At 39.3% G+C, this 26776-nt stretch overlaps 2 protein-coding genes across 4 annotated transcripts; one reads left to right on the plus strand and one right to left on the minus strand.

Moving 5' to 3' along the window:
- The first annotated feature begins 1363 nt into the window (after positions 1-1363).
- On the plus strand, positions 1364-11250 carry slc7a7 (solute carrier family 7 member 7). The gene is made up of 11 exons (XM_054601236.1): positions 1364-1528; positions 2088-2135; positions 3346-3996; positions 7059-7184; positions 7290-7434; positions 8349-8472; positions 8564-8667; positions 8788-8884; positions 9039-9188; positions 9312-9495; positions 10455-11250. The coding sequence occupies exons 3-11, from the start codon at positions 3504-3506 to the stop codon at positions 10520-10522; spliced, it is 1491 nt and encodes a 496-aa protein (XP_054457211.1). The 5' UTR covers positions 1364-1528; positions 2088-2135; positions 3346-3503; the 3' UTR covers positions 10523-11250.
- Positions 11251-11341: 91 nt separating this feature from the next.
- On the minus strand, positions 11342-26634 carry oxa1l (OXA1L mitochondrial inner membrane protein). 3 transcript variants are annotated; one of them, XM_054601144.1, is made up of 21 exons: positions 26546-26634; positions 26365-26454; positions 26177-26282; positions 25964-26085; positions 25718-25788; positions 25512-25637; positions 24910-25005; positions 24640-24771; positions 24425-24553; positions 24287-24324; positions 18547-18673; positions 17166-17300; positions 15989-16093; positions 15592-15892; positions 15296-15439; positions 15069-15154; positions 13936-14100; positions 13595-13699; positions 12697-12859; positions 12466-12546; positions 11342-11576 (listed from the first exon to the last, which is right to left on the minus strand). In XM_054601144.1, the coding sequence occupies exons 2-21, from the start codon at positions 26405-26407 to the stop codon at positions 11455-11457; spliced, it is 2397 nt and encodes a 798-aa protein (XP_054457119.1). In that variant the 5' UTR covers positions 26408-26454; positions 26546-26634; the 3' UTR covers positions 11342-11454. The 3 variants fall into 3 exon arrangements, with proteins under 3 accessions (XP_054457119.1, XP_054457118.1, XP_054457117.1); XM_054601143.1 differs by lacking the exons at positions 11342-11576; positions 12466-12546; positions 12697-12859; ... (6 more) ...; positions 17166-17300; positions 18547-18673 and adding exons at positions 20242-23791; positions 23882-23922 and having other exon boundaries at positions 26177-26279; XM_054601142.1 differs by lacking the exons at positions 11342-11576; positions 12466-12546; positions 12697-12859; ... (6 more) ...; positions 17166-17300; positions 18547-18673 and adding exons at positions 20242-23791; positions 23882-23922.
- Between the last annotated feature and the right edge of the window lie 142 nt (positions 26635-26776).

Genomic DNA, 26776 nt, shown 5'->3' on the forward strand with positions numbered 1-26776 from the left:
TCAGGAGTGCTTTTAAAAGCTTTTTTGTTTTATTGTTAATGATTCACAAAATTGTATAGGTGGGATGAACCATGTATTCTTTTACACCATGTGCAAGTGAAGGTCAAACTTCCAGGAATGTCATTAACACGTCACTATGTGGAAACTGTATTGATGAACAAAGTTTCTTAATATACTTTTTAAACTTAATTATGTATTTCAAAAAGGACCTTCAAAGTCAAAATGAACTCCACTTTGATTCTATGTTCTTCATCATTTTTTTTTTTAAATCCACAAGAGGGAGCTATGGCCCCTAGTTTGGTCATCCATCAAACATGTGAAATCATTTGACAGCACATACTCAATATGTTTTGTTTATTTTTACATGATTATTTCATAATTTCTATTTTTATCCTGCAAAGCAGTAATGAACATCATTATGTTCTTCTTTTTTCATTTAATACATTTATACTCATTTGTGGTAGAAGTATGGATTATTTATTATTTACTATTTACTAAGTTAAAGTAGCAATACTTACTAAACTCTTGCCAAGGCCAAAATGAGTTGGTCAAATGAGGAATAAACTACCTGACACCAATATGAGAATGGCTAGGAATAGTTCTTATCTTAAGTTAATTTGAGATGATAGAAATATGTAGTTAATGATGAAAGAGTTTATAAAGGTGTTTACAGAGCATCAATTGTTTTAATGTTATTTTGTGTGCTGTGCAATTTCTGGGTTAGTTGTAGGGTTTAAGGGGTCTTACTTGAATAAATAGTGTCTGTTTCTGTTTGCATCTATTAAAGTGATGTTTTATGTTGGGAGAATGCACTAAAAGAGATCCTAATAAAATAAATAAAAATAAAAACAATACCACAGTGTAATACAAACCTGCATTCAGTAAAAAAGTATTAGCAATAAAACGTACCAAAAGTAAAATGCCCATTTCACAAGTAATTTAAATACTTTATAAACTGCTGTGTAGCTTAATCTTTAATTTTATTTGTTGATAAAAAATGTAATTAATCTGAATCTGTAAAGTCACCTGTAACTAGATTCATTAATAAATGTAGCCAGTAACAGGTATATATGTGTTAAAATGGTACTCATCTCAGTGTTTCATCATCATTATGATATAATGATATCTCTACACGCATTTCCTCACTGTTATATTCATTCCAACATTAATCAAAGGACTACCAGTGATAGTTCAGGTCCTCTATCGATGATGATGATGATGATGATAATCTAATTAGAAACCCTTTCATTCTAATAACTCACTAAGGAGACACAATGCGAGGCAATTAAGCTCCCCCTCCCTCCCATGACTGGTTTCCTCGGAGGTACAGCGAGAGAAACCAGAAGTACATTAAAGCCACAAGTACATCAGCTGAGCAGCACTGAAGAAGCTTATTATTGACTCCAATAAAGATAGAAAACAAAGACAGTGCGAGCTGACGTGAAGAGGTGAATGAAATTAGACTTTACAAATGATTTGGGATCGAGCCGGACAACAACCAGGAGGAGACTGAACGCGTCTGGAGAAGGTGAGTCCATCCACGAAGCAGCTACTTGACTGCATTGCAACAGGACTATTCCTGATATGCGCACTGATAGAGATAGATACACTCATGTTTACTACCCAGCCTCTTTATCATGTATCACCCTGTAATGTGCCTTGTTGTCAATTAAATCCAATCAAGTAAAAATAGTAATGTGACTAAAGATGCTCTTAGATTTAGCCTATACAAGTATTTTAAAGGTTAGAAAAGTAACCCTTTTACAGCTGATGTAAAAAGTTACAAACATCCTGCAGCCAGGTGGTTCCCCTGATATCCCAATGTTATCTTTCGGATATCATTTAAAAGCTCCTCATGATCAGTTTAAGTGACCCCTGAAAAGAAGAGGGAGCTGAATCATGTCACTACACACTTGAGAGGATTTTTACTGATCCAGGATGTAACCTTGAGTAACTCATGAAGGACTACTTATCAGCAGCTTTTGGACCTTGCACTCTCTTTCTATAAGAGCCTCGCCTCTCAGTGTCTGTGGCACGCGTTTGATCACATGCAGGGAGACTCAATCTACTGTCCTTCTCCTCTGCAGTCACTCCTTTGAGAAACCCACGTGCCGCTGATCTGCTGCTGCCTCAAGGTATCTGAACTTTTTAGTCACTTATCTCCATATTTAGTCTTTCATTCTCATTCTGTCTGGTTAAATCTACAGTAAATCTCGACCTATTTAATTATTGACCTAGCATCCTCTGCCTACTATCTCTCTTTTTTTACATCTACACACACTGCATAGGTCTTTCTTTAGAGGTATTCCTGTGTGTCGATGTTCTGGTGTGTTTGATCAATCTCTGTTTGGCTCTGCTCATCAAGAACCGCTTTAACAAGCCTTGATTTGGTGATTTGAAGGTGAAAGGTCACCTTGGTATAAACTTGGATATGCTTGGTTGAAAAGAGACTGCTTTTAGAAGGTAGGATAACTTACAGTAAGTCTTGGAAACCAACTTGTTACATCTAAACTTTCACTTTTCAATCAAATATATGGATGCTTGGACGTCTTTTCACCGTTTAATCAGCCAAAAAAAGGATGTGTCTTTTAAATGAAAACATTTAAATTCACCAGGATGCCAATTTGTCCTGAAAATCTTCATGTAATATCACTGCAAACTTGGACTTGATGCAGCCCTCCCTTTTCTCATTGAAACTTCATTAACAGATCATTAAAATTTAAGGCAGATCATTTTCAATTTTGTTTGTGCATTAGAGCACATTAACATATTGAAACCAGTCATGCAGAAAGGTAAATGAGCATGCTGCCCTTCATGTGTCTCTCTCTCATCGTCAAACTCCACACATGCTGAGGATGATGAACTTTGGAAAACATGTGACCAGCCACTGTGCTGACACTCTCAAACTCTGCATGTGTGTGTGTGTGTGTTTGTCGGAGGAAAGGTGGGCAACTAGGAGTCAAAATAGTTTGTGCAGTAATTCTTCCTCAGCTAGTGTGGTTACTAATGAAGAGCCGGTGTTTTCAGGCATGTGGCGTGTTTGCTCCCCTCTGTCTTCTCTCTGTCAATACACTCAACCTTAAAAGGCCATTTGCTGTGCGGCCTAATGGCTCTCAAATCCACAAAAACTGCCCTCAAATCCAGCAGTGTCCATACCAGTGTGGTATTATGTGATGTTTTTTTATTTTTGTATGTTTGTTCACACATTAGCGCCCTCGGCATGTTTTCGTTTGACTCGATTTGGACAGGATTGAAACAACACGAGTATGCGCTGTATCCACGCTGTGACAAATCAGTCTCCATGGTAACAGCATCACTGATATGACCTTTGTGTTTCCTTCACAGATGGCAGGAGATGATCACAGATAACTGGGGGGGAACATTTTAAGTCTTCTGTCTCATATCGAGGCAAAAAACTCTTCTATTGTGACTGAAATCTCAGAAAACAGTTCCTCATTTTACTAATTAAGCAAAAAAAAAAAAAAAACACCAAAACACGAACAATGGCTTCCTACAGCCCCGCCCCAACACAAGAGGAGACCAATGGCGGCCCCCCATCTGTGAAGTCTAAGGGCTCAGAGGAGTCCATGAAGCTGAAGAAGGAGATCTCCCTCCTGAACGGGGTCTGCCTCATCGTAGGGAACATGATCGGCTCGGGGATCTTCGTCTCACCCAAGGGCGTCCTCATCCACAGCGGCTCTTATGGCCTCTCTCTGGTTGTGTGGACCATCGGAGGGATCTTCTCCGTGTTCGGGGCCCTGTGCTACGCCGAGCTGGGGACCACCATCACCAAGTCAGGGGCCTCCTACGCCTACATCCTGGAGGCCTTCGGGGGTTTCATGGCCTTCATTCGCCTGTGGACGTCGCTGCTGATCATCGAGCCGACCAGCCAGGCAGTCATAGCCATCACGTTCTCCAACTACATGGTGCAGCCCATCTTCCCCACCTGCATAGCTCCATACGTGGCCAACAGGATGCTGGCTGCCGCTTGCATATGTAAGTACACATCTGGGGTGTGTGTGTGTGTGTGTGTGTGTGTGTGTGTGTGTGTGTGTGTGTGTGTGTGTGTGTGTGTGTGTGTGAATGAGCGAGTGAGGAAAAAATAAAGATGAGTAAGTGTTTGAGGTACATAAAGAGACAATGACGATGTCTGCCACTGTAAGCTTCCCGATCTATAAGAGAGCATGTGAGCTTTATAGACTAGAGAAGTGAAAAATGGTGACACCACTGCTGCAGTCAGCAGGTCGTGGAAGAGAAAAGAGGAACTGAGCGAATCCTAAAACTTGTGCATCAAATAGGAAGAGTAAGGGGAAAAGCCATTTTACTCAACCTCAGATTTAGAAACCCCGGCGTGATGTCTCGCACGTGACGACCCGAGTCACCGCTTTTTTTGTGGTTGATATGGGAACAGTAAGAAACGGTTCTTAAAGGGTGAGGTAAACCCAGCACAGATTGCCAAGGTAACTAGGACACAATGTAACAGAGAAAGAGCAAAGCTGACAAACGGAATTAATCAAACTAATAAGAAATCCACAAAACTGCTCACCGTGGCAACCAAGCACAAAGAGATAAATACCAACGCTCAGGCAACCGGCAATGAGACAAGAAGCCAAAGACAGAACAATAGCTTATTTAGGTTTATATCTTACAGACAAGCCCTGATATTCAAGATAAACAAATATATACAGTGCTAGTTTGCAATAAATATTACTCATTGGTCCACCCACCCGTTCATGCATGAACACACACTTAAATATACACACACACACACACACACACACACACACACACACACACACACACACACACACACACACACACACACACACACACACACACACACACACACACACACACACACACACACACACACACACACACACACACACACACACACACACACACACACACACGTGCCATGCACCGATAAGCAGTACTCAGGAGGAGAGGCTGATAGCGGAAAGGTAAAGTCCTGCAGTGAGACTCTGACCTCGACACTGAACTAAACACGCTACCCGTCAGTAACGGGATTTAACTCTCTGGGAGACCGAGACAGGGAAACTAGGATCAGCTTTTGGCCATACTATTATTGTTAAAAGTTAAATTTGACATCCTTTTTTATTAAGTTCTAGTCAGAACTTTTCATGAAAATAAACATTAGCTTTACAGAAGTTGGTCCACTTTGTACGGCATGCCATTTATGCCAAGACAAAGAAGTGATGCATGATAAAAAATTAAATATATACATATTATTTAACCTTTATTTAGACTACAAGGCCTCATTCACAAGACACAACAAGTTAACACTTGTTAAAAAATTATAAGACAGTCAAAAGTTTTAACATTACTTAGTAAAAATGTTTATTTATTATATCATAATTTACAATCTCATATTAATTAAAATACAAAATTTAACTCAAATTTTATTTACTTAATGTGTAATATTTCTGACTAACTGTCTCAAAAAATGTACTTAACCCTTGAATAGTATCACATAATCTTGACTCACATATTTCCAAATGGTAAATCCAGATGTTTACTTCATATCTTTGGAAAAGTGAGTACAATTCTTGACTTTCTTATCTGATGATCATTGACTTAGTACTTTTAATTTCTTTTAATCAACAGCAGCTTTTCTTTTCTTAGTAGAAGTGGGTTTCAACAGATCTCAGGCATGACTCTCTTGCTCACAATGTAGCCTAGTTACTGCATAGGACCATAATGCATTGCAACATATCAGAAAAGCAGATTTGTTATCCGGGATTCTCAGTTGTGTGGCAGAAATGAAACCTTTTAACTTTTACAAAAACGTGAGTTCACAGTTAGCGAGCAACTGAGTGAGTTTTTAAAGATTTCCATTTCACTCCACATCTGGACCGTATCTGACCTCCACTACCGAACCAGCCGGCCTCCTAAACCCGATCTCACACCTCCCACCCTTCTATCCTTTCACTGTCAACACACCACGCCTCTATTTCTGTGTGGCGAGGTCTCCGTCTCCATCGCTCATCACCGGTCGCCTCTGTCCGCGGCTGTGTGCTCTGTTGTGTTTGACCGGGCCTCCTGTTGGGAACGGACTTGTTATGATCCTCTACCTGTCAAAGTGGTGGAAGACGATAGTGTTATGATTCACTGCGGATGAAGGTGGTCGACGTGGGGGAGAGGGCAGTGATGTAATCCTAATTTGGTCTCTTCTTTAAACGGTTGATGGAGGTCACTGTAGAGCGATTAGAGAGCCGGAGCGCTTTGACGCTGTAGACTTCTAGATAAAATACGACCACTCAGCTGGTTTGCAGTTTGTTTTATTAGTGCTTCAAGACATGTTGAGTCAGGGGGAGGATTGACACAGGAAAAAATGCTTCAATGTCAAGGTGGTTCTTCATGTAAAAATGAGCAAACGTGCCACGTTTATGGACTTGAAGGGCTCATTTGCTGATAAGAGGCCAAAGAGAGATAAGTCACAGAAAGAAGCACGAAAACATGTTTCCCAAGATCGTCAATGCTGCTCAAAGGGAAGGAGGTCAATAAGGAAAAAGTCACGGTTTAGAGCACTTTTCCTATCAGTCACTCAGGCTGTGAGTTAGTAAGTGGAAACGGTCACAAATCACCGAACCTTGAGCAGAAATGTACAACGTCGTCAGATCATTGGCTGTTTCACAACACTCCTTTAAAGCTATTAAAAATGAGTCCGACTTCCACGACTGTACCCGTGTGTGTGTGTCTGTGTGTGTGTGTGTGTGTGTGTGTGTGTGTGTGTGTGTGTGTGTGTGTGTGTGTGTGTGTGTGTGTGTGTGTGTGTGTGTGTGTGTGTGTGTGTGTGGTTGTATGTGCAGCACTCAGCTGTTTCCTCGTCTGAAAAACAACAGGCCGGTCTGCTTGAGTCAGCAGCAACGTTTCCTTAAATCAGCCATACTCTCCCACAGAAACATGCTGGCACACATCCAGTTTACAGAGCAAATGTCACCCACTGACTCTGTTAGAGGTTTTGTTTCTGTGTGTGAGTAATATATATATTTAAATATTTATGCATGTGCTTTGGTTGCTTCCACTTACCTCAGGTTTGCTGACCTTTGTGAACTGTGCCCATGTCAAGTGGGGCACCAAGGTCCAGGACTTCTTCACCTACGCCAAAGTCATCGCTCTCATCGCCGTCATCATCACCGGCCTGGTGAAGATCGGACAAGGTCACTAACCAGAACACCCACAATATGTTAAAGATTTAAGAAAATGGATGCTAAATAGTAGACTTTTATAGAATAAAATTAAATGGTTATGTTTGTGTTTTCCAGGTCACACACAGAACTTTGATGGCCTGTTTGAAGGCTCGTCTCAGGATCCGGGACACATCGCTCTGGCTCTGTACTCTGCTCTGTTTTCCTACTCGGGATGGGACACCCTCAACTTTGTCACAGAGGAGATCAAGGACCCAGAGAGGTACGGAAAATACACTTTAATAGTACACGTGCTGTTTCATACTGCACCAGCTGTACCACTTTGAATGATTAACCGACATATAACACAAGCAAAAACATGTCAATCTATAGTTTGGATCTAATTATCTGGTCAATAATGGTGAAAAGGTTGGAGCACACATTGTAAACTTAAGCTGGAGATGGTGTGAGTTAGCTTAAATACAGGGAGCATGTCTTTTTAGGATGAAATTCCCTCTCTCTTAACTGTCTCCCATCACTCCCATTGGAAGCATGTTAGCATGGGGCATCTTAATGTCCAGTATGAAGGAGGAGAAATGACTACAAAAGCAAATCAACAGTTGCCATTTACATATGGGCATGTAAATGGCATTTCCTAAATTTTCTCATTATGTCATTCCCCTGGACATAGATATTACATCTTTCTTTAGATTTGTGAATATGTAGTTGTTATATTCAATGTTAAATATTAAAAAAACTCTATCTGCAATCTCTGAGCTGAACTGCAAACATCCTCTTTGGTCCTGAACAGAGGAAATGCTTTCTTTCCGGTGCATTATAAACCTCAAAGCTGGAGGATACAGGTTAACAGTTGTGGTGTGATTTGATCAACACTCAACAATCACAACCATATTGAGTGTAAGTTTGAGCCTCTTGGTGTGATTCCCACAGCCAAGCATTGATCAAACGAAGCCCGACTACACATGTGATTGGATCACAAGCCTCTCCCCTGGAGTTCCCAGGCAGATTAAGTGACAAACACCCCCCAATTTATCACAATCCCCATCCTCCCCTCACCCACGGGGTCGATCCGCTCTTGACCCCCAAGGCCTGAATCGCACACACTTCGTGATTAAAGCCTTTTTTGGCATCTCATCTGTTTTGCTTCCCTCTGCTGTTTGTTCGTGTGAACTACAGGAATCTGCCGCTGGCCATCGCTATCTCCATGCCCATCGTCACCGTGATCTACATTCTGACCAACGTGGCGTACTACACCATCCTCCCCATGAACGCAATCTTAGACAGTGATGCTGTAGCTGTGGTAAGTGCACATATTATCATCAATAACTGACTTAAATTTGGTGATTCATCCATCAAGTGCAGCTTCACACCATTTAATCCTCTCTTTACAGACGTTTGCAGACCAGGTGTTCGGTGTCATGAACTGGACCATTCCCTTAGCTGTGGCTCTGTCCTGCTTCGGAGGACTCAACGCCTCCATCCTCGCTTCCTCCAGGTGAGTAAATATATATATATATATATATATATTTTTTTTTTTTTAATTCATCCCTGTGTTATCACCACTTGTGTCCATCCCTCATCACCCGTCTGTTGCACATTTCTGTGTCTCTAATAGGCTGTTCTTCGTGGGCTCCAGAGAGGGCCACCTGCCGGACTACCTGTGCATGATCCACGTCCACCGCTACACTCCCGTCCCCGCCCTGCTCTTCAACGTCAGTTTAATTTTCCTGTATTCTAATTCTTTCTTTAGCTGCCATTACTCCTACTATTACTTTTTTTTTTTTAAATCCCACTGTTGCATGTTTGAGAAATTCTTCCCCTACACTTTGCAGTCTGGCTTATAATGGTTCTTGTATGTCTCTGCAGGGCATCATGGCTCTGATATACCTGTGTGTAGAAGACGTCTTCAGGCTGATCAACTACTACAGCTTCAGCTACTGGTTCTTTGTTGGTCTGTCCATATTGGGGCAACTGTATCTGCGCTGGAAGCAGCCGGACAGAAAGAGGCCACTAAAGGTAAGAAGCAGAACCAGAGATAGATTTTGAAAAAGGTGCTACGAACACAAAGTTTACAGTTTCGCAACCTGATGTTTTCTTGCTTACATTGTTTGACCGTTGTGTCGTCTCTTCCTCCCTCAGCTCAGTCTCTTCTTCCCCATCATTTTCTGCCTGCTCACGGTCTTCCTGGTGGTGGTGCCGCTCTACAGTGACACCATCAACTCACTGATCGGCATCGGCATCGCCCTGTCAGGAGTGCCCGTCTACTTCCTCTGCATCTACACTCCGGCCAACAAGAGGCCACGGCGGCTACGGAGCCTCATCGGTGAGATGAAGCTGCTGGATTCTCTCATCGATTTTGACCATTACAACATGACTTTGTCAACTTGTAAAGCAGGGGTTTCGAACTTAAATTACCTGGCCAGGTTCACTCCTCTTGGCCTCGATTTTAAAACAATGAATTGGTGTTGTGACGTAGGTTTGTCCCAAATATTTAAAGCAGGTGTTTTGTGGGGGCAATAATGTCAGGGTACAGGACAACGCAATATATTACATTAACCTGAGGCAGGAGAGAAGGAGAAGAGACTTATTTTAACTTGTGAAGGCCCAACAAAGAACAGGAAGTCCACAGTCACATCCGAGCAGGTCTCAGAGATAGTTGATCAAGATCAGCGCTCACTTCCGGCAGCACATTGTTACCCACAGAAGTCCAAGAAATCCAGCCGGTTCTGGGATCAACTTCCACCCTGTTTACTTTTATTTTCGTTATTATTTGTCTTTATTGAGCAGAAATTCAATTAAGTTTTTAGTTATCTCCTCCTTCCCCCAGCTCACAGGTGTGTCTCATCTCTCTTTGAATCTATGTCAATATTCAGTTAAGAAACAAAACCTCAATGGTGATTTCTTTCAATAAGTAGAGCATGATTTAAAAAATTATGATAAAGTCTTCAGACTTTTTGGGTGGGTATTAATTTAAACCATTTCCTTCCGCGGACCCTCTAAAATTAAAAAGATATCCTTATGAAAAAGTCACTACAAACAGCACACAGGGTGATTATTCTAACTTCTTGAAAAGAAGACACCTGAAAGGGTCTGCTTACGAAAACAGCAGTGCATCCTGGGTATTCAGAGTAGCTCAGTCAGGTTGAGTAGAGTACAGATATTTCCTAAACCAGCTGCAAAGTACTTTGCTTGGACCAAACACCATGATATCAACTTCAATTAAATTAGTTCAGTCTAATAAAAGATGAACTTAACCTTTTCTCCCGTCTCCGTCTCTTTCAGCTAAATCCGGCCTGCTGATTCAGAAGGTGTGCTTCTCTGTTCTGACTGAGATGGACAAGGTGGAGTAGATGTTTGGTTTCATCACCCTGCACCTGCACTCATCGTGACCAGCCGCCTCCGCCGCAGCAAAGGCCTCGCTGGACTACACATTTGGGCTTGAGCTGGACGCAGCTCTCAGACCTGTCAATCATCACCCGGTGATCATGTTAATGAATGTATGAATGATGGCGCCCGGGTGCTTGTTGGCAAGATTTCACTCTAGCTGACTGAGTCTTCAGAGGACATTTTTAATGCACTCCTGAAGAAATCAACACCTCTTTTCTATCACAGAACTGTACGTATTATTAGAGAATTATTTAATTGATATATCAAGACGAGTATTTTGTGTGAAATTACACACGTGTAACACCTTTTTGATTTTATTGGAAGGTTGCAAATTATTATTCTGGTTAAATTGTTTTAGTGGACGAGCGAGAAGCTTTGAAACTGAAAGAATTGCTGACCATAGAAGCAGCATTGGTATTACTATTACTATTAATATCATTTTCACATAGAAAATCAACCAGTGACAGAGATTAGAATATAATAAATTGTTTTCTCATATGTTCCCAAAGGGAAGCGTTCATAAATAGTTTTATACAGTCAGCCGCAAGGTCTAGTGAAGGGCTATTTCTTACACTAATTTACTTTTTTTCTGCAGCGTCCGACTCAAAGACGGGCTGTTAAATGTAAAAGACTGTGGGACGTTTAAGCTGAAAACATGTATTTATAATAAAATTACTTATTGATAACATAACTGTACTCAATTCGTTCTTCTTCATTTTTGTTTACAGGTAAGTGAATTAATATATTGTGTACTCAAACATCACAACACCAAAGTGGTTGTTTTGAGGCAGATTTTCCATTTTAATTAGAATAATACATAATGACGATCCCTTTCCCACCATGTCCTCTCTTCCATCCATAAATATGTACATAAATCATTACTGTCAAGATAGTTTTATCCGATAGTGTCCTTCCATGGCTTCGCCTTGCCACTAGCCTGCTTGTCTTTAGCTGATGCTGCAGCCATGGGTGAGTTCTGCTGGAGGGGATTGTGGGTAAAAGTCTGCCTCAGTGGACCTGCAGAGAGTAATAAAGAGTGTCAAAGCCTGGACATCGCAGAAACAATCATCCTAACGGCTTCATCTAACCCTCAGGATGTGAAGGTAGACTTTATAAACACAGGGTTCCCAGCAACTATTGTTAACTTTTCTTATAATGTCATCTAACAATTATTTTCCTTGTTAGGTATAAAAATTCAGCAAAAAGTAAAAACTGCAAAAGTCTTATTTTGTCTGACCAACCGTCCCAGCAGAACATCTGTAAATCTTGTAAAGCTGAAGATTTACAGATGTTCTGCTGTTGTCCACATGCTTTAAAACTGTAATAAAGGATTCTGATATGAGTGTTTGGAGCTTTTCATGTAAACTTATCACAACTGAAACATGGAAGAAAAATACATTTTTTGGACGGTTTGGAGTTGTCTTCAGTTTCTAACACCTTAACTAATAAACAAGTTGAAACCGAAATTCCAACAAGAAACAAGTAATAAATGTATGCATTTTTCAGGATTAATCTTTTTCACAATATTTGCTGGCTATCAATCTCATAATCCCAGATAATCCTCTGTTTTTTTAAATAATCATTCCTCAAATCTTATTATTGCAATAACTGACTGTGTCCACAAGGGGGAGCCCCTATTCCAGTTGAGATCAAAACATCACAAAGTACTGTATTCTAGTGAAAAAAACTATTTCTTTAACAGCATGCTATAAAGTTAATAATGTTTTTTTTTTTAATAAGCAGTACCTGTATTTGTTCAAGCTATTAATCCAACAGGCCTTTCATCATTTAATATTTACATTTAGAAACAACTCCAGCCAGATGATTCTCAGTGACTGAAATAAAGTCAAACAACAAAATAAAATGTCTGTCTAAGTGGAGCTGATGAAGTAGTGGTGGGACTGACCTTTAGCAGCGATGTCCAGGTGATTTTTGATTCTTCTTTCCCTCTCTTCCAGCTGTTGGGCCAGCTGAGCGTTTTTCCAGCCTGGAGACAAAAAACAAAGTCACAACATGTACAAAGACAGAAAAAATGTAATCATGAATATCTCACTAGTTTAACATTTCTACTTAAAAAAAAACAATGCTTCAAATGTCCTTAAGAGCCAATCTTTTCAATGCACGTTTAGACACCAACCCTTCTTCATGCTCTCGAATAGGCCGTCAGTTTGGGGCAGGGCGGAGGCCGGGTGTTTGATCCTCTCGGGGATGTTCAACTTCTCTCTGACCAACGGGTGTCTGAGCAGGGCGAGTTGAGCCAAGGAGAAGGAGTTGGACGTCAGCCAGTAGGTAAACACCGCCTAAAAGGTTTGTTTGAGAAGAAAAGGATTTCACAAACTGAGGGGCGAATTCATAAACATGTCCACTCAATAAAAATAAAAAAAGTGTTATTCTCAAAGCAGTGAGAGAAGAGAAATGCATCCTTCACTGCAGTGCTCGTATATAAATGAGGTAATATGAAGACATTTGGTGCAAAATTGGCCCCTTTCTATGCAAATATGTCTCATTCCAACGACGAGAAATAATAGCCACATGCAGTAAAAGGGAAATTATTCGTCCTCAGAGAGTTGGTGGTAACTAAAGTGCATTCTGTCACAGCTGGACTTTCCAGTGATCTTGTTAACAGTGATTGTAGCCATGCTAAGGCGTCGTCATACTTTGCTCTAACTCATATATTTTGGGATGCAGTGACAGTATAAGACTATTTTTTTCAGGAAAATAAATTAATAAAGCTTGACTACGTGTTATTTTGGAAAAAACAGAAAGTGAGAAAGAAAATGAATAACAATTAAGGCTATTATATAGACTAATACAATTATTTCTTCTCTATTTCCCTCCACAACAAAAGGCCAAATTGCGAAACTAGATGGACGTGTTTGCACCGTTTTATCACCAAAACAAAATATCTTTTGGGAATCGTAACTTGAGACGGGATAGACTCTGCAAATGATCAGCGGCTGCAATCCATTATTTGGGAATTGAGCAGAGTTTAACCCACTTGAAGTAAAACTGACGTGGGTGAATGACAGACTGACCGTGGGGAAGTTGATCGTGAGGGGGAGGATGACGAAGGGCATGATCCTGAACACAGTCTTCATGGCTCGTAGGTTGGGGTTGTCGATACCGGACTCTGCACCCAACTGAAGAGAGACAGAGCGACAATGTGGTGATTTAAAGCATGATAACATTAAACAGTTTAAAACAAGATCATAACATCAAAAACTCTGTCAGTGGAATTCTAGTCCTGTTATGATAGTCTAGTTATTCTGTGTTTATTCTGGCTGGCATAAAAAGAGCAATGAAAAAAATGCAGATGAGCAGGGTTGATATCATTCTACAGTTACTATGTCCACAAGTTGGGTGAAAGCTGGCGAACCTCCAGGATGAAGAACATGGTTCCGGTGACGGCCAAAGGCAGGATATAAAAAGGATCTGCTGCCGTCAGGTCTGCAAACCAGAGCATGCCTCCTGTCTGCATGCTGGGCACCGGCAGGTAGGCCATCTTCCTCAGCGCGATGAAGAAAGAGACGAAGACTGGTGCCTGGAGGAGCGAACATAGATATGAACGGTGAAAAAACAGCTTGCAGGTCTTCAAAACATAATTCAACAGTTATACAACTTTTTGAGTTTTAAACTGGCATTAAGTACTACCTAAAAGCCACATATTTGTATTTTGTACATTTTTAATGTTGTTATCACACGTTTTATCTGTTCTTATATTATTTAAGTTCATACAACATTTTATACATATTTTGAATAGTGTATTATATGTTGACTATTCAAAAGTTTATATTTATATTTGCTATTATTCTGTCTTTAAATGTAAGAATACACGTACATATATATTTTTGTTGTTTACAGCAGGTGATAGTACTATAAGGTAGTTATTTATGTGCATGGGTAAAGAAGTTTAGGAGCAACGTGGTGCTGGCAAGATGCAGAGAAGTCTGCAAAACTTTAGATTGAAACAAGCCTTTAATTGTGGAACGTGTAAACCGTGTGATAGTGTTATACCATGTCACATAAGTAGGAATAGAATCAAGTCAGCAATAGACCGGGCTGAGATGTAACTTTGAATACTAATTACCTGCAGTAATATTGTGATCTACATCTTCAAATAAATCCCCATTCAATGCTTTCCCTTAGCTGGGACTTGTGAGCATGTTGGGTTTTAAAATTAAAGTAGGATTTAATTCAATGGAACTTGAGCCAAAACCAAGACACTTTGCAGACTGAGTGGCATATGGAAACTTGGATTTTGATAAAGCAAAAAAGCAATTTGTTTATAGATCTGTCCAAGGCTTACAGAAGATCTACAATATACCTTTGTTCACACAGTAACAGCTGCAAAAGGATATGGAAGTGTAATGTGAAATACACTTCCAGAAAAGAGTGGAGAAGAACTTCAAAGGCATTCAAAGTCTAGGTGTGGCTTTCATCAGTTCTTGATAATCTATCTAATCTTCTTACAAAATTCTATAACAAAAGTCTTCAAGAAAACAAACTGACCTGCACAATAGGAATTAGGAAGCCGCGGAGGGGATTCACATCATGCTTCTTCTGGAACAAGTTCAGGTCGGAGTAGGCTTTAGCAACTGTAACATGCAACAGTTTGACAAGTTAATGCGGCTGTTTTCAGTTTTTTTTTTTTTTTACAAGCACACACACATAAACATCTTAATTGTGACTGACTGAAAAACAAATGCAATGAAGTAAAAAAACGGGAGAAATTTTACAATCAAATTTGTTTCCACTCTGTTTGGCCTCGTTCATCTTGGATGTGAGTTTGGTCATCTCGGGCATAACATTGTTCAGCTTGGCTGCCTCCCTCTGGCCCTTCACTATGACTGGAAACACGGCCATACGGGCCAACACGGTTCCTTTACAACAGAGAGATAAATAGAAAAAGATATTTAAAAAAAAGGATCAGAAAGGACACAGGAAATACAGAAGCCAGTGCTATAACATGCCTTGACTACTTTCCCAGAATGCCTGAATGTTGAAAGATTGATTTATAGTAAGTGTTGCTTACCTACAACAATGGCCCCCCACCAGGGCAAACCAAGATCCACGTGCATGAACTCTAACATGTTCTGGATCAGCCCCACTGGTGTGTAGGCGCCCAATCCCAGCTCCGCTAAACTGGTTTCTGTAGCCGCGGCCTGCAGGACCTCCACTGCGGTCGGTGTAGCATCAGCCAACTGCTCAATGAATGGCTGCGATAAAACAGCGGTGGGGTCACCGGACAAAAATTCAGAAGAGGAATTCAAGACGTGAGGAGGAGGAGAGAGGTCCACTAATGGTGCTGCCATGGAAACGGGTTCCACTGCGATCTGAAAATATTGATGAAAAAATGGAATCACATCATTCAAGTTAGAAGGTGACTAAAGGCCTTAGAGAGATGATTTTACTTCAGATGAGGGCTCCACCTGTTCAGTGATGGGTTGTGTGATGACGGGGGTCGGGTCAGTGGGCAGAGAGATGGAGGAAGACTCCAGGAGGGGAGCTGCTCTGGTTCCATCTTCAGGTGGGATCTGGCAATATCCATAACAACAAGGTAAAGGTGTAATGATTAATTCAAACTGTTGTTCAACTTGACTTCAGCAAATATTCAACGCATCATAAACTCTCACATTCTGACCATAATTCATTTCACTTTGATGGATTTCAATACTTCAAATATAAAAAAAAAAACACAGAAAAATAGCAAGAGCTATACAAACTATAGAACTAACTGAAGTGCAATAATAAAAAATAAAATAAAAAAACATGAAAAAGGCCCGACAGAAACGGCTAACAAATGTCAAAAAATAACATCACAATAAAACACTTTTTAGGCTAAATATACATCAAGTACAACGAAATAAAGACGTGCAATTATGATACCAGTCATGTCATCAACTGTTTATTACAAATGTGTTGGTGGAGCCACATTTTTCTCACCATCACTGGCTCAGTTAGCACTCTAGTGTTTAATATGAGAGGAAGCTGTCCAATTGAAGAAGCAGCTGTGTTCAAGATCAGAACTGATGAATAAAAAAAACAAAACACAAAATGTGTTGATAAATCAGGTGGAGCAGGTTTCATGGTAGCAGAAACCAAGACCAATCTACAGAAATATATATTTTTCAACTTATGGTCAAAAGGGAAAACTTTATAGGGTAACATAATTGTGGGAGTTCTAAATGAATAGAAACCTGACAAAGCAGGTGGTTATTTATCAGACTTAGAGGTACCTTAATGTGCTTTGAAAAAAATAAAAAGCACAATCCATGATGAGATTGTAAATAAAAGTGCAATCAAACCACAAACATGCCAACAACAGCACTGGAGCTTGAGGTCAATTCCAAAATGACAATTCTGTTAACATCACAGATGATTGTACACAACAGGGAAGTAAAACAGGACCACCTTTTAAATTCTGGTCATTCAAAAAATCCACAAATCAAACTAATACAATATATCTGAGTAGATCTTTAATCTACACAGTTAAAATGTATTGGACTTCTAACAAGGATGGCCTGAGTTTGATTAGAGAAGCGCCGTTCACTGGTGCTTCTCATCAGCAGCTTTGCCATTAGTCTGATCACCTGTGTTCATACTGACCTGTGAGCTGTTGAGCCTGACGGCCACGGCGTTCACCCAGAGGAACTTCCCATGCTGTCTGCGGCCCAGCAGAGTCCTGGTGGCAGGACTGCGACACTCAAACGCTGTGTGCAGATGGGACTTCTGGAGCAACCGCTGTTTGTGAAAGCAGAGAGACAGGGTGTCAAAACAGCCAGATACACACAGTTTTACAGTTTTTAAATCAACTGCCGGGGGAAGAATTAAGAAATACCACCGGAACTACTGACAGTATGTGTTTAAATATCTACGGGCTAGTTGCAGTCATAAAAATGAAATTGTAATTACACAATATTTTAAATGCAAATGTAAATCATATCGTAGAATATTTGGACCTGACAATTATACGGTTTTCTTTAAATGTACTGCAGTAACAACAGCATTAGCATCTTTACAGTGGGACATATAACCTCACATAACGGAACAATTCACAGGTGATTCACCTGCCTACACTACTGTCAAAACTACTGCTTACTTCCTGAGGATAAAATGGCAGATTAATATAAACACTCTGATCATGCTCCCTACGAAGAAGTATGGATGCATGGATGTTTGTTGCACTTATTGCGTTCGTATTAGTTTATTGTATTCGTATTAGTTTGTTTCTGTACTTTTGCTCTGGTTTATGCTTTTAGATGCTTGTTTAAGAAAGGAGATGCACTTATGACTTCTGGTGACTAGTAGTTCTCTTGAATACCTATGTTGAATACACTTCCTGTAAGTCGCTTTGGATAAAAGCATCTGCTAAATGACTGTAATGTAATGTAATTCACAAAAACATACATAATTAAGGATTTGAACTTCTAGAAATGAATAAGATGATCTGAGGTGCAGAAATCTACCATTTAACTGAACTTATGAGCTGAACATCAGAACAAAACAGGTGTGCAGCAGGTCAAAGATAAACATTGACCTCTGGGGGCATTTATGCAACTTCTTCAGGACACAGGAGCTAGGTTTAGACTTAACAACAGGATGTCAGGCTTAGCTTTAACCCTTAACCATAGCTAAACCAATAGTCCAGCAGCAGCCCGAGTATCTGTACTTTTGCATAAAGGTTGTGGTAGTTATTGACAAAGCTAGCAGATGCTAACAGAGACACACTCACACATGTGTACACTTTATTACAGTCGATATTCTGCTGGTGTTGAAGGGATCTTAGCAACACTGTCCATGCTTTCACTGTTTACAAACCTGGCTATGTAACTCAGTCTTCACCACAGAGCCTGACACTGTCAAAGTCACACAGAAGGCATGCAGGATGCTAGCCGGCTAGCGAGTTAGCCTTGGAAAGTCTTTGTTTGCGTCTTCGTTTCAGAAGCAGAGATCAAGTTCCACATATGATACTGTAAAGAAGACATACCTGGCTCCAAATATCTGGAAATGGATGGCTGCCGCGGCTCTGTTTTCCAGTTTTTCTCAGTAAACATCTTGCTAAGCAACCCGGAGTCAACCCGCTCCTGATGGCAGCCATCTTTGAGGAAAACGTTCTACGGGAAGCGTGGAGAGTCAGTTCTCCTCGCCGTTTGCAACGCGTTTCGCCAGTGTTTGGTGTACATTGCATTTACATTACAGTACATTACATTACATTACAGTCATGTAGCAGACGCTTTTTCTTCCAAAGTGACTTACAATAAGTGTATTCAACATAGGTATTCAAGAGAACTACTAGTCACCAGAAGTCATAAGTGCATCTCCTTTCTTAAACAAGCATCTTAAAGCATAAACCAGAGCAAAAGTACAGAAACAAACTAATATCAATACAATAAGTGCAACAAACTAATATCAATACAATAAGTGCAACAAACTAATATCAATACAATAAGTGCAACAAACTAATATGAATACAATAAGTGCAACAAACTAATACGAATACAACAAACTAATATGAATACAACAAACTAATACGAATACAGTAAGTGCAACAAACTAATACGAATACAATAAGTGTATTCAACATAGGTGTTCAAGAGAACTACTAGTCACCAGAAGTCATAAGTGCATCTCCTTTCTTAAACAAGCATCTAAGAGCATAAACCAGAGCAAAAGTACAGAGACAAACTAATACGAATACAACAAACTAATACGAATACAATAAGTGCAACAAACTAATACGAATACAACAAACTAATACGAATACAATAAGTGCTAAGCGGAAGGCCTCAGGGTAGTACTTCTTTCTTTTGTACACGTTTGTTACACTGTGCAGTGTAATTTTGGTCAACTATAATACAATTTGCCTTCACGACACACTAGTTCATCATTACCAGTATAGATATAAATACATTTACTCGTGTGCTGTGTACTTGTTGGTAGCCTACTGGTACTACTTTATGCCTCTACTCTATTAAAGGCCTACTGCCAAATGTTCATATTTAAATTATTGTGTGTCTTTACTAACCACGCATTAGTATTCACCCTGCCCACCCATGTCAAATCAAGATTAAATAAAAAGAAAGAAAACAAAATACACACACACACACTTCACGTTTATATAGGCAATATGTATTAGCATGTATCTGTTTACCTCTCCAACTATACTGATCTGATGATCTTTTTCTATCACTTTACATTGTCTGCAGTATTTCCATCTGCAGACTTTTCAACTGACTCTGCAGTTGAGAGAGTGGCTGATCATGTGACCTACCTGCATATTACATTTCATGCAGTAAACACTGCTTTTACTGGATCATCTGCATGCTCTCATTCAAAATGGATTCCTTAAATTGAAGTATATTTAACGTATTTAACCCCTTTGAATATCACAGATATATACACTTTATACTCTGTTTGCACTGCACACATTTTAAATACTCACTTGCTGTACATAGTAACGTTTTTATTCCTTTTGTGTATTTTTATTTTTATATTTTTTATCTTGTATATTGTTGTTATCATTGTTGATAACGCTGCTGCTGGCTGGCTGAGGGCTACCAAATGGAATTTCGTTGCATCACTACAATGACAATAAAAACCTCTTTATCTTTATCTTATCTTTATCAGATTCAGATTGAGACTTTATTTACCCTAAGAAGAGCAATAATTTGCAGCATTACACAATCCAAACACACAGTATAACAACTCACAGGCAAGGTTTATGTCAGAGGCAACAGGTGGACTAGTGGCGATCACCTCCTTCTTATATATATATTTTCTTTTTCACAAAACAATAAAAATGTAGTTATACCCCAACCCCCCAGTTAAAACCATTACAGCCATTACAGCTTCATCAATGCCATTAAACATATAATTAAATGAGCAGCAACTTTAGGGGAAAACCAAACCAGTCTGTCCAGATGTCATGTGAATTCCTGTAAATATGCAACAGACTGAAAGTGAAATTCAAATGTCAGCTACATAACACAGTCTATTTTGTTTTTATGACTGCTTTATCTAGGGCAGGGCGGAGGTTTGCTGCTCGATCCTTTCTCATATCTTCAGACTATCTGAATCACGGGTGTCTTACTTGGAAGTATTTATATGTCAGATAAATATTTCCTGGTACAAAGTGTTCTTTAAACAAATGAACTCAGGGGAGGTTGAACCAGAACAAAATGAAAAAAGTTGATAGTGAGGTCTGACAGACCGGGCAATCAATACCAGGATCTGGCCTCAAAAGCAGCAATTTTGATGATTAAAGAAGAAAATGACAAATTGCCATTACACTTTTCATAATGACACAATATTAACATATTATCAAATGCAAAATCCAACATATTCATATCATACATGCCTGTTTCTTGTGATTTGACTACTGTTATTTAACTAAAATGTGTGTCAATCCTGAAATTTAATCCTGTTTTGGAAAAGGTATTTTGTGATTTGAGAAACTTGATTTCTCTGTTTTACAATAAACCAACCCTATCTGGACAATGTCTACTGCCATCAGAACTTTCTATGACTTTCCACAAAAACAGTGCGTGTCTAAGCATGTATTTCATTGCTCTTTTTTATTTTACATATATTGTTTTAATTAACCATCAGAATCCAACAAATTACACAAATTAATACAAATTGGTTTCAAATGAATAAACATGAAATCTAAAGCATTTGTGACATTAGTTAGTGGTCAGTGCAGCAATAATTAACAAGTGTAATGTTCAAAAGGCCAAACTAATTACAAATATTTCTTAACAGTAATAAGGAAACACTTTAAAAGTCAAAAATAAAATATCTATACAAAGACATCCATTTGAATTTTCATTTCCTCACATAATCTCTTGCATGAGATCAAATCAGATGTTACATTCAGTGCCATATATTTATACATCTCTGAACAAGTTTAAAGGAACATTTTCAAAATAAAATCTAAATGGTCGATAGCAGAGCAACAAAAGACAAATAAATGTTTGATCATTCATTCATTGAATGTGATTTCAGATCATTTGAAGTTAAGTGATCTTGTTTTTCCTTAAATTAAAGATGTTATAAGTCAGTTTCCAAAACATGACATTCTATTACAGACTTTTGCAATAAGTATTTCGCATTTTATTTCATACAGAAACAATCTTGTGGCAAACAGGAAGTGATGCATTTCACATTATCCAAAACCAGCAGCGCTGATGTTTGACTGAACCAGACCAAACAAACAAAAGATTGCTACCAACAGACACTCAAACTAAAACTTACACATTATTATAGTACTGGCGATAGTGCCTGATTGCTGATTGGAAAAGTAGAGTGATATATTCCATAATTATCAATAAGCATCAAGAAAAAACTTGTACAGTGCTAGCGGTCTTGTAAAATAACAATTTGCGTTTTCCTGTACAAAGTATGTTTTCCCTTTTACTCCGACTCTGAAGTCTGGTCTCCAGTTTTCCGGCTTTTCCGAAAAACAGAGAGACACCCAGTAGTCTTGTTTCGTTTCTTTTTTTCCTTTCTTTTTTGCTTCAGAGGGGAAAAGCAATGCCAGAATTTTATCCTCTTCCCACCTCTTTGTTTCTTTGCATGTTGTATTCCAACAGCTTGTTCTTGTGCTTCAGACACATTTTTAATTTTTCTGGCATTTGAAGAGATTCTGCTCTTTGTCTCATTCTCCTCTTTCCTGCGTTTCTGTGGCTTTGGCAAAGGTGAGTCCTTCAGTTGTAAATTGGAAACACCCTCTAACAATGTGACCTTTGTATCTGTTTTTGTATCAGATTTGATTTCAACATTTCCTTCATCATATTCTACCAAACTCTTAATGCTGCCTTGAGGGCTATCCTTTACAGTTTTAATTCTTATGTTCGTTATCAGAGTGTTTGTTTGAACACCATTTATTATTTCTTCCTCAATTATCTTTCCAGTATATGTTTTTGACTGCTTTGAACTACTTCTTCCTTCCATTGTTTCCTCATTAAGTCCAGTTCTTGCATTTGATGGTTCACACTTTTCAACACTGCCATCTCCCCTGTTCTCCGTCACTCTGCTGCTTCCTGCCAATCCTGCTTGTCTAAAAGAAGAGTCTGCCCCTCTTTGAATATGTTCATTACCTCCTTTGGCTCTTTTCGCTGCACCAACATCTTTCTGCATTGTAACATGCTCTGATCGTCCATTCTGATCCTGTCCTTGTCTCTCTGACGCCCCTCTTCTATGTGCATGCTCATCATCCCCTCTCTTTTGGTGGCTGCCCCCCATCACATCTCCCTCCTCGTCTCTCAGATGCTCCTGGCTTTGACAAAATCTGCTTCCAATTTTTCGTTTACACCTCTGATCATCTTTAGGCGGGTTCTGTTTAATCTTACCAACTCCACTGCCTTGAATGGGATCATTGCAGAGGTTATCTTTTGTCCAGAGCTCATCTCTCCCTGCTTTTCTTTCCTTGTGGCCCTCATCTTCTGTTTCCACCCTCTCCCCGTCATCCTGTTTATCTACACCAACAGGTTTGAGGTAATTTTGTCCAACTTCCTGTGTACCTTCCTGATATTCATACGCGTTCTGTCTTACATTAACTAATCCTTCATTGTCCTGACGCTCTGCACCCTTGTCTCTATTTACATCCATTTGCATGTCAACACAAACCTCATGAGGATGCATGTTGCTGTCTTCCTGTTTTTGCATGTCTGTGATGTGCATGTCTTCACCCTCTAGACCTTCCTGTGGTCTCCTCTGTCTAACATCACCTGTTCTGTTACGGCCATCACCCTGATCATCAACACTCTCTTGTAGTTGAGTTTCTCTAGATAAGCTTTCTCTCTGTTCTGTCTGGTTGTCAGCCTGTGCATTTCCTCTCTTGTCTTCCTCATCATCCCTCATTATTTTATCCTTATCGCTTTGTTTTTCTTCATGATAACTCAAGTTATTCCTGTCTTCTTTACATTCCTGATGATTGCTCGGCCTGGAATAACCTTCATTGTCCTGATTCTCTCTGTAGAGGTCAGGTGATAGCCCCTCTCCTCTAGGATCAACACTGACTTTGTCTTCAATTGCTGTTTCTTCATTTATGTCGATGGAAACAGTTACTGCAGGTTCATTACTTGCCTCTGCTGCCACCTCAACATGCTTTCTCTCTGCCATCTGTTCATCATCTTGACCCTGTTTATCATAGATATCACTGGTAGCAGGCGGAAAGCCTTCAGGAGTGGACATCTCTCTGAAGTCCTGAGTACAAGTATCAGCAGCGTGCACTGGAAAAAAGGTAGAAAATAAATTCAGGCAAAGTACAAAGCAATCTGAACACTGCACATCATTAACAATGAAAATGTCTGCCATCTTACCTTTCTTTTTCCTGTAGAAAAGAAGGTAAGCGCTGCTGGATCTAGTGGGAGAAATGTGCAAAAGAGAGTAAGGTCATTTTCTAATATAGCGAAATGTATGGCTTGTGTTAGGGGCTTTCTGCTGTGCACGCTTACATGCACGCATATATAGGTTTCCATGCATGAACAAAAGGGTTACTTCTTTTTTTTTTCTGCAGCCACCGTAATTAGTGGAGGTGGTGAGTTAAGTGGGAGCGTTTTAAGAATTGTCTTGGAGTATTGTAAAGCGAAACAATCTGCTACAGCATGGTGTAAAATAATATTAAAAAAATGTTCATGTGGTCTATTCAATCCAACTGAAAATAATAGATTACCACACAATTAAGAAATAATCGCAAAAAAATTAAAGGTGGGAATATAACTTACTTCTCAAAGTTATCCACCTGGAGCGGCCGGTAATTAAGCTATTGATGAAAAGAATGAACAAACATAACATGATGAATCTGGGTTTTTTTTGCAATGCAAAATCTAACGTTCAATATCACAACGAGTGATCAGTCTTACCAATGTGACCCTGTCATCGTCGAAGCGATACCATCTCTCATCGTCCTGAGTTTTGATTGTTGCATTGTAATGTCCACTTCTAAGATCTCCAAAATGGTCCACAACTGCGTACAGTTCATATGTCTGATTCTGATCCCCAGTGGAAAATAGGACAGACATTATTATCAAGAATGAAAAAGAAATTTTTCATGATAAAATAGTAAAATATGCCACACCTCTGGTATGTGAAGGGTGAAGGGAACTTCCACAGTGAGGTTGATTTTGACATACGTCATGTATCGGTAGTCAAACTCAAACCTCTTCAGCAGCAGCATCAAAACCTCTGGATGATTCTTTACTTCACAATACTGAAAGAAACAAGTCCCCAACACTTACTAATATGTTACATTATAATACTGTTATAACAAAATCAACTGTTAATACTGTCGTTGCAAAATCACAGAGCCAATGTACACAAATCAGAATTTTTTCTTCTCATTACTCACAATAGTGGCATCAGATTTTTCATCACACACGTCACAGTACATCTGGTTTTCTCCGCTGAAGTCTGAAGCTCTGAAATACTCGGCAATGCCATCCACCTGATAAAAAGTCATTTTCGATATTAGCGACAGAATTCCTGAACGAGGCAAAATTAACGTAACAGTTTCAAGTGAAGTTATAGATAAATTAATAAATATTTCCAGCTATACACTGACTATGTTTACACGCACACAAAAACAGAATACTCAGACCAACAAAATAGTTTCTGATTCTCAGATTTTCTGACAAATTTGAGTTAGTATGTGTTTATTATCAATTTAAACAACGTCATTCTGTATTACAATATCACGATATAAGATTTTATCACGATATGATTTAGTTGAAAGATGATAAATCATCATATTGAATATAGAATCATCACACACATTAGAATTATATTTAATGTGTGATGTGTTCATGAATGTCTTCTCAAGGAGTTTTCGATAAATCACAATTAGTCATGTAACTGAGAAACATGCTCTTCTGCAAATGGCTCATTTAGTTTAGACATGACTTGAGAACAGAAAAAAATGCTTTGCTAGTTGGCAGGTTGTGAGTTTCTTACCACTCTGTAGTCTCCATTGTAGGAATTCACCAATGGAAGAGCAAGATTCCAAAATAACCCGTCGCTCCCAGTCTCAGTTAAGCACTTAGAACATTTGGTCTTTTGCGTCAACTCTCCGTGGAAGATCTGAAAGCACACAACTTGTAAACAAAGTATTTTTCATTTGAAGAATAGAATCCCTTCGATATGGATGATGTCATCTTTACCTGTGATGCATGATCACTGGTCAGACCTAAGATCTTCTCAAAGTACTCAGTGGCATCACGTTGTTCATACACTGAGGGGGGGACGAGCAGAAATAAATGTGTATTTCTTCATCAAAATAAAGGGGAATATTAAAATAATGAAATGGCGCTGCTGGGATTAACACTTCAAATTCACAGGATGCAAATATTTTCAGACACTGTACTCCATGTGACCTTAATGTCATCTGCTGTTCTAACATACTGTACCGTTATCGATGCACAGCCTTTTTGTAATTTGATAGGTGAATGCCTCATATTTTTGTAAATCATCAAACAAGGAATTAAGATGATGATCAATACACTCAGTCCCAGGATTATCATTGGTGTGCCTGCACAAAATAAAGACAAACAAAGGTGCACTGAGGACTCAATACGGTTTAAATGCATTACATGGCATGAAGTTGGACTTTGAAAACAAACCTTTTCACAGCCTCTCTGAAGTCTTCGGTCATGAACAGCACCTGCAGCACACTGTTCAGGTAACAAGTTGCCCCTTGGTTTCTCAAGCCATGGAACGTTCTGTCTGCTGGGAGCAGGTTGATTATAATGCATGTAAATTCCATTACTGTCTTCCCACCAATATATACAACACATACAGATGATCTTACCTGGAGAGGAAAACATTTGGTGAAGATCTTTGAAGAAATCCATTTTGATTCCTTTTAAACGACGGTATCATTCCACTGCTTCACTGTCAGCTGCAAAGGAGTTGACAATCACTTGTTGACAATAAATGAATCGCACCTGTTTTTGGAAACAAACACAAATGCAGAAACAATATTTACTCACCTTTCAGTTGTAAGATTCACACTTTCAAGACATTCCCAAATGTTGGTCAACTTTTCTGTTCGTTGACACGAACAAGCAGTGTCTCTGTCTCCAGTACGACCCTCGGTCTACTTTCTCTTTCGCTTCTCAGAAACCTGAGAAATGCTGCATCAAGGGTGTGTTGGAAATATATTTTATAAGAGGAGAAGGTTCACATGACTGACAAGGAAATTGAATAATATTGCACAAAAG

This window comes from Anoplopoma fimbria, chromosome 7 (genome assembly GCF_027596085.1).
Source record: "Anoplopoma fimbria isolate UVic2021 breed Golden Eagle Sablefish chromosome 7, Afim_UVic_2022, whole genome shotgun sequence".
In the NCBI taxonomy this organism is placed as follows: Eukaryota; Metazoa; Chordata; class Actinopteri; order Perciformes; family Anoplopomatidae; genus Anoplopoma; species Anoplopoma fimbria.